This window comes from Mus pahari, chromosome 8, assembly GCF_900095145.1.
Source record: "Mus pahari chromosome 8, PAHARI_EIJ_v1.1, whole genome shotgun sequence".
NCBI classification, from domain to species: Eukaryota; Metazoa; Chordata; class Mammalia; order Rodentia; family Muridae; genus Mus; species Mus pahari.
The window spans coordinates 39908432-39923138 of NC_034597.1; the positions used below are offsets into that span (position 1 = coordinate 39908432).

The following is a 14707-nucleotide window of genomic DNA, read 5'->3' on the forward strand; positions in this document are numbered from 1 at the left end:
CCGGCCGCGGAGGCGCTCGTTTGCGACGGGGTGACGCGTCTTGAGCCTCGCGGGCCGCCGTCCCGGAAGTGGGCGAGACGAGTATTCCAGTCCCTTGAGATTCCGGGTGTAGGTTCTTAAGACCTTCTGAGGAGTGTTTTAGCCTACTGGAGGGACCAGGAGGCTTGAGTCACCTCACCCGGAAGAGCGAGCTTCTCCGGTGAGCTCGTGCGGCTCTGGGAGAACCCGGACGTTGCCTGGTAGAGCCCATCCAGAAGGCGGGGTCTACTCTGGCTGGATGGCGACCTTAGTTTCTGTACTGCTCTGACACTTGGGAAGCTTGACCATGGCCCTGCGGGCAGTGTGGCTCATACGTCACGAACCAGGAACTCCACTTGGTGGCACCGTCAGATTCTCCAGGTAATTGCAAGTCTGGATCCTCAAGCATGATGGGTCCAAAGATGGATCTAAGCAGGAGTTTTTGTGGTGCACTGAGTCTCAGTTCTCCCAGGAACACCTAGCAGGGTGCCCTTGGGCAAGTTAAGCTTTCTACGTCTATCTCACTTTATTGAAAGGAATGAGTTGCTTGCTACATGCTGCTACATGTTTTCTAGTATTACTGCTATTGTATCTTTTTTATCTGTTTATTTATTTTTGGGGGAGACACGATTCATGTACACCTGGCTGTCCTAGAACTTGATATGTAGACCAGGCTGGCCTTGAATTTACAGATACCTCCAGAGTGCTGGGATTAAAAGTGTGGGCCACGACACCCGGCTATACTATTGTATCTTTAAAATTAATTCCATCGGTTTACATTTGGTACAAAAATGATTGCTAAAAATCGTTATAGTTTGCAGCTTCCAGTGGGCGCGCAAAATAGAAGTATGAAAAATTAAATTACAGTCACCTTTTTATCCAGGTGACATAAGTGATTTGGTCTCACCTTTAGAATTTGCCATATCTTACCAAGATAATTCTATGGAGAGGACTCTGCAGTTCTTTATAGTAGATTTTAACCCCTTTATAAAATATAGCTGGCTAAGTTTCTCCCTATCTATAGGCTGTTTCCCCACTTTGCTTGTAGTTTTATTTGCCTTGCAGAACTGGTTTGATTTCATGTGATCCCATTTGTCAGTTCTTGAAGTTGTTACCTGTTCTTGGCAGTATTTCTAAGAAACTTCTGTGTTGGTGAGTAGTTGTGTGATCATGGAAAGCAGCAATGTACAATACAACTTCCTGCATAGTAGAAAGGCGACCAATTTTAAATCTCTTCGAATGTACACCAGTAAGCATGTGAGCGCTGTAACCGAGGAACTCGGTTATTAGGTTTTTGTTGCTGTGGTTTTGAGACAGAGCCTCACTGTGTACCACTGGCTTACCTGGAATTCACTGTGTAGACCACGCTAGCCACAAACTCATAGATATCCTCCTGCTTCTGCTTTCCAGATGCTGGGATTAAAGGAGTGCAACCACCATGACCCACATTAGTTGTTAGTTTTGCTTAAGTTTAAATAGCACATGTACCTGGTGTCTGCCATACTGGGTAATGCAGGTCTAGATACTTGAACTGTATGAATGTATGGTTTTCCTTATTTACATTCCTTAATGATAAGGTTCAAGCTGCCTCTACCATTCAGAACAGTGCTATCTAGTAAACATCCTCAAACAGGGCCTTAGAACATGTCTATACTGATTTAACAAAATACTGACAACTAGCTTCCCTGAATGCAAACACAGTCACTAGAAATCAGTGAATTGGGCTAGAGAGATGGCTCAGCGGTTAAGAGCACTAACTGTTCTTCCAGAGGTCCTGAGTTCAATTCCCACCAACCACATGGTGGCTCAAAACCATCTGTAATGGGATCTGATGCCCTCTTCTGGTGTGTCTGAAGTGTATTCATATACATAAAATAAATAAAAACTTAAAAAAAAAAAGAAATCAATGAATTTTTGTATTTCCCTGATTCTTATTCGAATTTTACCAGTAAAGGAGATCTAATTTCTATTTGTATACCTTTCTGTAACAATATTCATTAGACTCTTGGAATACCTTTTCTGTGAATTACACTTTCCAAACATACCATTTTATCCATTCTGTATAATTTTATGTTATATTTAAGTCCATTAGGAAGTAGGAATTTCACTTTTTCTTTATATTATTTGAGTTTTCCTAACATCATTATGTAAACTCTAGTTCTCTTTTATTGACTCACTGTTGGTGTTTGCTATATTTCTTCATATAAACATTGGTCTGTCTCTGTTCTATTACTTTCTTTTTTGTGCCAGTGTTCTGGTTTTATGTGCATGTAATTGTATCTTAACATTGTAATAGAAGTTAGACTTTTTGTTAATTGAAAAAGTAAGTTCTCTGAAGAAGCCATGCAGGGCAGAAGAGATGCTCAGTAATTGAGAACATGTCCTATTCCCACCCTTGTGGGACAGCTCACCAGCCACCACTAACTGTAGCCCTCCCTATTAAAACCAACATCCTTTTCTAGACTCCAAAGCCATCTGTACCCAAATGCACATACCCACCGCCACCCTTCCTCATATATACACATAATTGAAAAATGATAAAAATACTTTCAAAGAAAAGTCATTTCAGAATGCTTTCCCAGTTGTGCATATTATATACTTTAGAAGACACATTCAGATATGTTTAGGTGAGTTTCACTACATCTCTATGGAGGTAGCAAGGTGGGGAGGGGGGTCACATAATTAATCTCTGTGTCACTTTAATTCTGTATTGAATGAATTCCTAGTTTTGTGAAGTTCAGATTCTGACCACTTGGAGCTGATGTTAAGGCTAACAGATATGAATTAACATATGCTCTATAACCTTTTAGAAAAAGATGTAAAGCAGTGTGTGATGGCCCTAGATCTAAAGGAGAGTAGCAGACCGAGGGACTATTCAAATTGAGCTTGGCAAACCAGTGTGTTTACTGGGGTTACTTAAGGGAGCATGGATACCTGACAAAAAACACCCCAACCACCCAAAGCCACCTGAGTGGGTTGTTCACTAGTTGTATGGTAGTAGTTGATGTTTTGAGGAGGGAAGGCCTTAAGAGGTTTGTGTCAGGGTCTCTGCTAGCCAATAACTTATATCTTAGCCACAATTTCATTGCTGTGAACAGACACTATGACCAAGGGACAACATCTAACTAGAACTGGCTAACCGTTTCAGAAGTTCAATTCATTAACATCTGGCAGGAAGCATGGCAGCATCCAGGCAGACACAGTGGTAGAAAAGGAGCTGAGAGGTCTGTCTTGATCAGTCTTCAGGCAGGACAGACTGTCTTCCAGGGAGCTAGGAAGAAGGTCTTAAAGCCCACTCCCACAGTGATACACGTCCTCCAACAAGGCAACACCTCCTAAAAGTGCTACACCCTGGGCCAATATTCAAACTACCACAGCTACTCTCCTCAACACAGAGCAAACAATGTAACCATTGAAATGATCTCATTAAAGCCAATAAAGACACGGGAGGCAGGAGGCCTAAACAGATAAAAACCTGCTAACTCAGGGAGGTAACTTTATTATCTTAACTATATACAGACTATCTATTTACAAGCCTGATCCTTACAACTAAACTGCTAGCTTTTTAGAAATCTGTGTCATACTAAGCTAGTCGACCTTACTCTTGAGCTCCTCTAAACCCAAGAGATCTCTTTAGTTCTCTTTCCTAGAATTCTGTTTTACTTAGGTACTGCCAGCTGCTTCTCTGTTGTTCCTGCAAGCCCAAAGAGAAAATCCCTATCTCTTCAAAGCTGGGGGGGTGGGGGGGGCACTCTATCAAAGTCCATTCGCTTAAAGAAGCCTCTGGCTCCTCCCCTACACCTTTGGCAGGCTGAACCATGCCACCAAAATGGGTTGGGTGGAGGCCTCCAAGCCAAGTCAGTAGGGGCAGAGCCATTTCACCTTTAGGGTAAGGTAACTCAGGAGTAGCTTTGACTTCCTAAAGTCATAGAGCAAGGAACATAAGACCTTACCCAAGCAACTTGCCTTAAAAATAGGCAAGAACTTTTCATTCTTTAGCATCTTACCCATGGAGTCTTTTAGAGGCACACCTAAACTGCATCTCTTCAGGACACAGCTACTGCATCTGGCAAAACAGTGTCTATTTAAGCTTTTATATTTTGCTAACAATTGGTATGTACAATAATCAAATATCCTGTAACAAAACAGCCACACTACCACATATTCTCTATATACACACCAAAGAGTAGTGGCTGTCATTTAAGATACAAGAAGGCAAATGATCTTACTACAATAATCTTGATTATAATATCAGCTTAAGTACAGCTCAGGTTGGTATTATACCCCATAGCTATAGGGATACTTAAGGCTTGAATCCTGTCTTGAAACAAAACCTAGATTAGTGTGAAATGACAGATTAAGTCACACAACGAAATGTTTATTAAACACATTGAGACATTGTTTAAGGTCCCAGATTAATTAATTTATTTATTTTATATTTAACTGTGAGGGTTTTATGCTTAAGAATTTTATCCTCCAGGTAACTATAAAAATAAGAGGTCACTAATGGTGTACAAGCTAATTTTCCCCTATTTAATCACAAAAATACATAAGAATCTAATCATTATAGTTCATTATTTTTAATTATCGAATATTAGCATCTTATTAGAAGAAAAACTTATCTTGACCTATAATCAAGATTGTTCTATTGAAATTATTTGCCTTTTTCTATCTTAAATAATTCTGTTATAAAATATATTTTAAAAATTGCATAGTCATTACTATCCATTTGCTAGGCTTTTATTTGTTTTTATGGTGGAAATTGAACCCAATGTTTCATGAATGCCAAATACATACTCTTCCACTGAGATATACCCCTTGACTTGCCATTTATTTTACAAATAAGAAAAGTAAGGGTTCTCTAGAGGAACAGAACTGATAGAATAAATATATTATTCATTGTATATTTACACACATATATAACATATATATGTATGTACACACACACACACATATATGTATGATTTATTGAAGTGGCTTATAGGCTGTGATCCTGCTAATTCAACAATGGCTATCTAGCAAAGTCCAAGAATGCAATAGTTGTTCAGTCCATGAAGCTGGATGTCTCAGCTGGTCTTCATATACACTGGAATCCCTAAGAAGTAGGTTCCTGATGCCAGTGCAGGCATGGACTTGCCAGTGGGAGTGCAGGGAAGCAGGCTAAGTGAGAAAGCAAGCTTCTTCCTTCTATGTCCTTTGTATAGACTGCCAGCAGAAGGTATGCTCCAGATTAAAGGTGGATCCTCCCATTTTGAAAATCTGCATTAGAAGTAGGTCTTCCCACTTGAAATGATTTAATTATGAAACACACAAGGGCCGGACAGTGGTGGCGCATGCCTTTAATCCCAGCACTTGGGTGGCAGGAGCAGGCAGATTTCTGAGTTCAAGGCCAGCCTAGTCTACAGAGTGAGTTCCAGGACAGCCAGGGCTACACAGAGAAACCCTGTCTTGAAAAACCCAACACACACACACACACACACAAATCCCTCACAGGTGTACCCAGACACTTGGGTTTTAGTTTATTCCAGATAACAGTCAAATTGACAACCAAGAATAGCCATCACAGAGAGTTAGCTTATATACTCAAAAAATGAGGAGTTAGCGGGTAACTTTATTCTGGACCTTAACATAGAAAGGAAAGGAATAAAGAAAAATGTATTTGTTGAAGGTGAAAACTGTGTTTAGGAGCTGGTGATTTAGGTTCAGTGGTAGAGAGCTTGCTAAGACCTTAGGGTCAGTTCTTAGCCCTGGAGGAAGTGCGGATATCATTAATGGATTCTTATAAATGACTGAAAGTGCCTAAGCATATTCTAGATTGTGATGGGGAAGATAAATTAGTAAGTAAATTTACATTCTACCCAGAGCATATAAACCATAAAGGATTAATTTGATTTTCCTCTTTTTTATTTATCTCAAAATATCTTCCAGGACTAGAGAGATAAGCCGTTATTACTAAAATGATCTTTCATAGTTTTTCAAGAGTTGGTAAGGACATTCAGGACATCTGTTATTTCATTATATAAACTTAGCATCATCTCAATAAATAAATCTAAAAGTTTATTTAGAGTGTTAAATATAACCACTTCTTTGTGACTAACCTACTAAGATGGAATTAAAAAAAAAAAAAAACTTATTATAGATACCTAAAAGAAGAAAGGATTTAACATTGGCTCAGAGTTTGAGGGTACCATCCCTTAGGATGAAGTCACAGTCCAGGAGCCTGAGGCAGCAGCTGACTCATTGCTTCTTCAGTCAGGAACCAGAGGGCAATGACTGCTACTTGCCTCATTCTCTCTTTCCAGTTTATTCCAACCTCAAACTAATCCAGAAAGCCCCATAGACATACCCAGAGATCATTTTCCCTACAGACTAAAGCCCATCAGGTTGACAATCAGGATTAACCATGACGTCAACCAAGAAGGAATCTGAGTGTCTGAAAAACAAAGGTTTTGAATTAGAATCATGTGCTCCACCTATTGAAAAAAAAACTAAATAAATTGAGTCAGTAATTTTCAGCAGTATGTAGTACATTTTATCATTTGAGACACTAAACATGAAATATTTGGCTCCAGTCAGAAGGAAGCAGGTTTAATGGTTCAGGGTTATTTTCTTTGATAGTGTGTATTATTTATCTGTTGCTTTATGTCTTACTGTCATAACTGTTTGCCTTGTGTTTTAAAATCCTTTAATTCTTGAAAGATTTTACTTGAAAGAATCATTTGTAATGTTTTTGTTCTCCTAATACAGACGATATCCAACTGTTGAAAAGCGAGCCAAAATCTTCAATGGAATGAATTATGTTCCTGTACCTGAAGATGGTCCCTTTCTTAAAGCATTGCTCTTTCAACTTAGATTACTGGATGATGATAAGGACTTCATGGAGAGGCGTGATGGCTGTTCACACATCAATAAAACATCCATCTATGGGCTTTCAGTAGGAGGTGAAGAGCTCTGGCCAGTCGTTGCCTTCCTGAGGAATAGCATGATATATGCAAGTGTTCCGTTAGTTGAACAAGCTCTGTCCCCTCGCCCACCTTTAATTAGCATTAGTGGAGTCTCACAAGGCTTGGAACTGCTATTGGGGATACAGGATTTTCTTTACCCGAGTCAGAAAAATGACACTGACCTAAACACAAAACTGAGTCAGTTGCCTGACTTGCTTCTACAGGCTTGTCCTTTGGGTACGTTATTGGATGCTAACTTGCAGAATTCACTGAATAGCATTAATTTCCTATCTGTGACTCAGCCGCAAAAACAGCCAGCCTGGAAAGTTGGAGCATACAAAGGAAAAGCACAGATTTCTATTTCTATCACTGAAAAAGTCAAATGCATGCAATATGGTAAACAGGACATAGCAGACACATGGCAAGTTGTCGGAACAGTCGCTTGCAAGGTGAGGTTTTCTCCAGGATTTGCTTGGTCATACCATTTAACACTGAAGAACACTCAGTTTTGCAACTTGCACTTTACATTTTTAAATGATATGCTTGTTATCCTTAGCAACAGCCATGAAATTTTATGTTATCTTTCTGTATTTCTTACAAATTGTTTATTTAATGACTATAATGTAATGAATCATCCCATTGCTCTAAAATAGACATTATCTTCATAGTGCTGTGGGTTAGAACTTTAGGAGCAGCTTAGCTGGAACCACCAGTGTAGAAGCTCATGAGCCCATAGTTATCATGTTGATTCCAGCCATTGTCATCTGAAGATCTGACTGGGGTTGGAATATCGGCTTGCAACATGACTCACTGGGTGGCAAGTCAGTGCTGGCTGATGGGAGGAGCCTCAGTTCCACTCCTAGTGATGTCTTTACTGGCTGCTTAAGTGTCCTGACAACTTGGTGACTAGCTTCTTTCAGATCAAATAGTATGTGCTTTGTGTGTGTGTGTGTGTGTGTGTGTGTGTGTGTGCGTGTGTATGTGTGTGTAAGAGAGAGAAAGAGATTGAGATTGATTTAAAGCTACATGGCATCATTTCTACTATGTTCTGTTTTTTTAGATGCAAAGCCAATCACTCTAAGTCTGGTTACACTGAAGAGATAGAGAATCAGGTCCACTATTAAAAACAAGTTGTTTCAGAGAACTTGTGAATAAGTATTGAAATTATCTAGCTTCCATTTTTCTAGGAGATGAAGTTGAACAAGTCCTCTCACTTTACATCAAATACCAAGAAGGGTTCTTGTTTTATTTAAGTAACTCAACAGTAGACTCATCTGTCTTAAACTTAAAAAATATAGAAAACAGTTGGAAACTTCAGTACAGGTAACGATGATTGATGTCAGGCTGCATAATGATCAGAAGTCAAAGTCCTCCAGTTAAACACTACCTCTATGTGTTACTAGTATTCTCAAATATCTTTTTTCATTCTTTATATATCTTGGTAACTTTAATGTTCAGTCACTTTAAGTCCTATGAATAAAGTAAATTTTAAGAACAAAATTAGATAGGGAAATTGACTTTTTTGAATTAAAGTAACCTAAAAGTTTTGTCTATGCTAAAAATTGTGTCATGCTCAAAACTGTTTTCAAATTATCCATCCTATTTGGAAGAACTACTTTAAGAAGTTTGAAAAAAAAATCATAAACTATCTCTTTCTCAAGAGCGCAGTGAAATAAAAAGTGGAAAAGGTCATGATATTTTCATCCTGGGTGTGTTGTGCTGAACATGATGTGAACATCTCTCTGCTTACTGTTAAGTTGACCCTAGGGATTGTTTTGTTTTTTTTTTTGTTTTTGTGGGACGTGTGGATGATTCTTATCCTTAGTCCTTGCTCAAATTACCAAAATGGAAATCTTTCTTAAATAAAGGAGAAGGGGCTGGTGAGATGGCTCAGCCAGTAAAGGCACTTTCTTACTCCAAGCCTGTCCACATGGTGAGAGGACTGGCTCTCACAAGTTACCACAGTTCTGTACTGTTGAAGTGCTTAAATGTGAAGCAGGACCACTAATGAATGCATACTTGTTAATTGTACATCAGACTTCACAAAATGAGATGACTTAGTGGTTAAGAGCACTTGTTCCTGCAGAAGACCAGGGTTTGATTCCCAGCACCCACATGGTGGCTCACAACTGTCTGTAATTTCAGTTCTGCTGGATCTGACACCTCTTCTGACCTCTGGGTACCTGCATGTGATGTGCATACATAAACTCAGGCAAACACACGCACCATAAAACTAAACAGACATTTAAAACATCACAAAATGAAAGATTTTATATTAATATTGGGAAAAAATAAGTTAGAAAAGGGTATACACTGCAAACCTTTTTAGGATCCCTATGATTAGCAGTGGATTTATGAGGAAGCACAGAAGCTGCAAGAGGGAAGCAAAGGGCTGGAGAGGTGGCTCAGAGGTTGTGAGCATTGACCGCTCTTCCAGAGGTCCTGAATTCAATTCCAAGCAACCACATGGTGGCTCACAACCATCTATAATGAGACCTGGTGCCCTCTTCTGACATGCAAATAAATATGTAACTCTGCACACACACACACACGTATACATATATATATATACATATATATATATATATATGTATACACATATATATATATATACACATATATTGCTGTGTACATAATAAAAAATATTTTTTTAAAAAAAGGGAAACAAACAGAAGCATAAGCAGTTACATACTGGTGACATAGTCGGTGCATGGGGAGGTGTATAGCATCTAGACCTAAGCAATTCTCTGCTGAGTCCTTACTGTTAAATACCTTGTATCTAGTCAAACAAACAATGTCACTTTTATGGATCAGTTGACTAATTGGATCCAGTACTTTACAAAGTAAATCAGGGCTGAAGAGGCGGATCAATGAATAAGAGTGCTCGCTGCTCTTATAGAAAACCCAAGTTGGGTTCTCAGTACACATGCCAGGCAGCTCACAACTAACTGCTTGTAACTCCAGCTCCAGGTGATCCATTGTCTTCTGGTCCTGGCTTCCACAGACTACTCATTGCACAGACCTACACACAGAACACATAAACAATTAAAGGTAAAATAGGAAGTCAATGTCAAGCTGGAATTAAGGTACAAAGGAAGACCCTGACTATACCCCTCTCCCTGTACCCGCATGTATACACACACACACACACACACACACACACACACACACGAGTAAAATTTGCTGGTGTCATTTATGAAGTATAGATGGTAAACCTCAAGTACTAGAGAAACTGGGGAATGTCTTCTGGTTTCAGAAACAAGTCACTCGATGCTTCATTCTGGAGCCTGGAATAGGTAGAAAAACCAAAGTTCACAGAGAAATCTGAGACCTGCCACCTCAGCCTGTTGAACCTCAAAGCAGGAATTTAAGGCGAGGGCCATAACAGGAGCTCATGGAAAGGCCTTTGGAGCTGTCTCACCTGCCTTCCCAGACCTCCCCAGGATAATGAAATCCCTCATGCTTACCCAACTCCCACAGGGAAGTGTCTACATGCAGAAGCACACTCTCAGTAAAGCAGCACAATGTATGTAAGGCTTACCTAATGAGCACAAAATGAGCTAGGTGTGACGAGGGCAAGGCTTTCTTTTACACCGTTATTTGTTTGGTGAGTGTGGGTGCACGGTACCACAGTGCACATGCGCAGATTAGGACAACTTGGAAAGGTTGGTTCTCTCCTATCAGGTAGGTCTGGGAATCAAACTCGGACTGCCAACCTTGGCTACAAGTGCCTTTACCCACAAAGCTATCAAACCAGACTAAGCAAAATACTATATGGGGGACAAATATACCTGCAAGGACTGGCAGGTGTTAAGGTTTATATGGAGCTATAAAACAGTATGACTTATTCAGGAAAAATGCAGAATTTCTATGTGTAACATTTAAGTCAAGGGGTAGAAAACCAGTTAGATAGGAACCAAACACTAAAATGCTTGAAAGGAATCCTTGAGTTGTTCTGAACCCAGATTCAATATAACAAAAGTTGAATTACGATTCATCAATGTGCTTGGTATTGATGAAGATTGGATGAACTAGAAGAAAGCAAATCTAGATACAGCTACTAAGCTGAAAAGTTAGAAGGGCCTCTGTAAATAAGGTTGCAAAGGAGCCTAAGAGAAACCAGTGAACTTAAACTAGCTTCTATGGGAGCTAAAAGGTGAGCCAAGGGGTCTGTGAAGGCTCTCTGACCACTGGCTTGGTTAACAGGGTATCAGACTGTTAATCAGAAGACAAAGTTAAGAGAATAATACCTAGAGAGAGAGGTTAAATTAGGAGAAATTATTTGAATTGAGAAAAGCCTCAGAGAAGCTGTGTTGCTTTAAGGTCTTGGTCATCCTTGTTTCTTGTGTTACAGTGTGACTTGGAAGGGGTCATGCCAGCTGTTACCATCAGCTTGAGTCTCCCCACCAATGGGTCTCCACTTCAGGATATTATTGTTCATCCCTGTGTGACTTCTCTGGATTCTGCCATTCTGACTTCTAGTAGCATTGACACAATGGATGATTCTGCATTTAGTGGACCGTATAAATTTCCATTCACTCCGCCTCTAGAGTCATTCAACTTATGCCACTACACTTCTCAGGTAAACTGTTTTGGAAAAGTTGAGCTATTATTGGTCTCGGATGAGAAATTTTCATGAGTAATTTATAAGACAGTGATAAAGAATATAAAAGTTCAGTTCTTTGAATAGGCTCTTATCTCTGATGCCTGTAATACCATTAATTTTCAAAGTCAGTGAAGTTTTTCTTTTTAGACTTTAACTAGGAATCTAAGGTTACAGGTTTTAAATATAAACATGAAATAATTCTAATCCCAGGCATTCTTAGCTAAATAAATACGTAATCTTAGTAGTAGTTATTAATTTTACTTATAAGTGTAGTATGTCAGACACTGTCCTAGGCACTTTGTGTGTCTTTTTCAAGTAATTTCAACAAATCTTAAAGTAGATGTTATCTCTGTTTTATATGAGGAACATCTTAGAGAAGCTGAATGACCTGCACAGAATCCTCTGACTGTGAATGGCAAAGCCTGGGTCGGAAGGCAGATCCTCCAGGTTCCTAAAGCCTAACATGGTTCCTACTATATTGTGTCATTTGTCTCTTGTCCTCATTATCAACCAGCACATTAGGAAATCTTGTTCAAGGTAGATTGACTAGAAGTCATTGATTTTGAGAGGCCAACAGGAATTCTCATTATCATTCAAGAGAAGAACTAGATCTAGGCTACCTGAGAATTAGAACCAAAAGTTAAATCCTTCTATTCTGATAGTCTCTCCTGTCTCTTCTCTGCTTCTGTCTTCTTTTGAGTTTCTCTGCTTGTACATGCTCTCATAGCCATAGGACCCACATATAAGGGAGAACCTCCCTGTGTCTTGCTTCAAAAGCACAAATAAGTGACAAAAGCTTTTAATCCCAGCCCTCAGGAGGCAGAGGCAGGAGAGTCTCTGAGTTCAAGGCCAGCCTGAAGTACAAATCAAGTTCCAGGACAGTCAAAACTACACAGAGACATCTGTCTCCAAAAACCAAAACCAAGTAGCAACAACCAAACTCATACCAACATGCAGACAGTTTCCTCTTCAATCATTACTGACCAGTTAAGCCATTCCTGAGGAGGTCGGAGAGGAGAAACAGCACAGTCACAGGATAAGAAAGGAGCAGCCAGAACTATGGGCAGAACAGTTAGTGTGTGTGTGGAGTGTGACCTGTGCTGCAGTTCTGAGAACATGAGGAGGAACAAGTGTGTATGCCCACCAAGGTACCATTCTCACATCTGCTCAGAGAAGCAGGAGAGTCAACCTTCAGGGTGAGTGTAGATCCACCATTGTTGTGAAAGCAGTGTAGAACACCCCCCCCTACTACTAAAACCATACCTGTACATACGATTGTCTGTTTTCAGGTTCCTGTCCCACCAATATTGGGTTCTTACCACATGGAAGAAGACGGAGTACAACTGAAAGTAACAGTTAATTTAAAACTACATGAAAGTGTGAGAAATAATTTTGAAGTCTGTGAAGCTCACATACCTTTTTACAACAGGTAGCAATAAATGATATCACACTATAATTGCTGTCAACTCAGTTTTTCTGAAGTCTACATATAAATCTATCTTAACCAACAACAAATTGGCGAATTAGCCAGTTATAACATAGATCCGTTCTACTTTTAAAATGGAGTCTGCAGAATAGCTCTTTACAAAGTGTACTTAAATAGTAAAGTCATAGTTTTAATGTTGCACCCATGCATGTGATATGAATGGAATCCATATGACTTGATAATTGTCTCTAGGGACACTAATGTAAAATAGTTACTGTAAACGCTTATGTGATTTCTACTGTTTTCTAAGATCTGTATTTATTATTCATTCTCTTCTGCAATTGGAATACAGATCTGCTTTTATGATGTAAATATAGTAATAAGATTTGACTCATCTCTTTAAAACTTTTATCTGAGATTTTTTTTTTCTATTTTGTTTTGTTTTGTTTTAAAGAGGTCCAATTACCCATTTGGAATACAAAGCTAGTTTTGGTCAACTTGAGGTATTTCGAGAAAAGAGCTTACTAGTCTGGATTATCGGTGAGTATGGTTTTGTTTATTGATTTTTTTCTCATTTCCTGTAGAATCTTTTGTTTTAGAATAACTGATTGGTACATTTGTGGTTTTAGGCCAGAAGTTCCCCAAATCAATGGAAATTAGTCTTTCTGGAACTCTAACTTTTGGAGTTAAGGGCAATAACAAGCAGCCATTTGATCACATTTGTATTGGAAATACAGCGTATATAAAGGTAAATATGTGAACATTGGGTTGGAACTGGTTCCTTTATTTCTAAACTGCATATATATTTGAGTTTTACTGTTTTACAGCAATTTAAAATTTTTCTGTGCTTTTTGTGTAGCTAAGTCTTTTTTAAGAAACATTTGTGAGGGTTGTGTTTGTTCTGTGGTGTTTGTTTTTTTGTTCTTTCTTCTATTTTTGCTGTTAAGACAGGATGTCTGCCCTTGCCCAAGTTTGGGAGCCTCCTGCTTCAGCCTCTGCTCCACACCAGGGAGACAAGCACGAATCAGCACACGTGGCCAGTAGCAGTCGTTTTTTATGTTTCGCTAAATACTAAAATTTTAAGAGAAGTAGTTAAGAATAACTTAACATTACAGTTTAAACTACCCAACTCTTAGTTATCAAATTAGATTTATGTTCACAAATAAGATAGAGCCCTTGGTCTCTTGGGCGGTCCCGACAGTATAAACTAGTGACACATCAATAGTAACTGCGTTTGGTGTCTCAGAGAAAACATGAGTCCTTCTGGCCAAAGCAGGCTGAGGACAAAAGGCGCATGAAAGTTGACTAATATCTTCATCTGAAAAGCGGGTTAAGTAAGGGGCAGTGGGTCAAAGCATTAGCTGAAGTTCAGTCCCAGGAACTCAGGGTGGGAAGTACCAGTTCTCAACCATTGCCCTCTGACCTCTGCCTCCACGCAGGGCATGCATGCGCCTGTATTTCCACTCTCACAACACAACACACATAGTGCACGTGCTTACATAAAATAATACATATTTTCTAAAGTGACTTCAGAGAGTGAAGAGAAGTCAACAAGGCTTCAGAAGCCTGTGCTAGAAATATAAGCTTTCTGTAGGAAGGGCAGGTAGGTGAGGTTGGAACAGAGAGGGTGTGCATCTTTTATTCCGTTGGTAGGTGTTTTAGGTTTTCAAAATGGTTCTTTTTTTTTTTTTTTTTTTTTAAAGATTTTTATTT

At 39.2% G+C, this 14707-nt stretch overlaps 1 protein-coding gene across 2 annotated transcripts in view; it reads left to right on the forward strand.

The window, feature by feature from the left end:
- The first annotated feature begins 63 nt into the window (after positions 1-63).
- Ap5m1 (adaptor related protein complex 5 subunit mu 1) overlaps positions 64-14707 on the forward strand; it is a 27679-nt gene continuing 13035 nt past the window's right edge. For both annotated transcript variants that reach the window (XM_029541318.1, XM_021203536.2), the window contains exons 1-6: positions 64-399; positions 6766-7411; positions 11317-11544; positions 12858-12997; positions 13449-13534; positions 13624-13742. In XM_029541318.1, the coding sequence (XP_029397178.1) occupies positions 326-399; positions 6766-7411; positions 11317-11544; positions 12858-12997; positions 13449-13534; positions 13624-13742 (1293 nt within the window). In that variant the 5' untranslated portion in view covers positions 64-325. The remainder of the gene's footprint in view (positions 400-6765; positions 7412-11316; positions 11545-12857; positions 12998-13448; positions 13535-13623; positions 13743-14707) is intronic.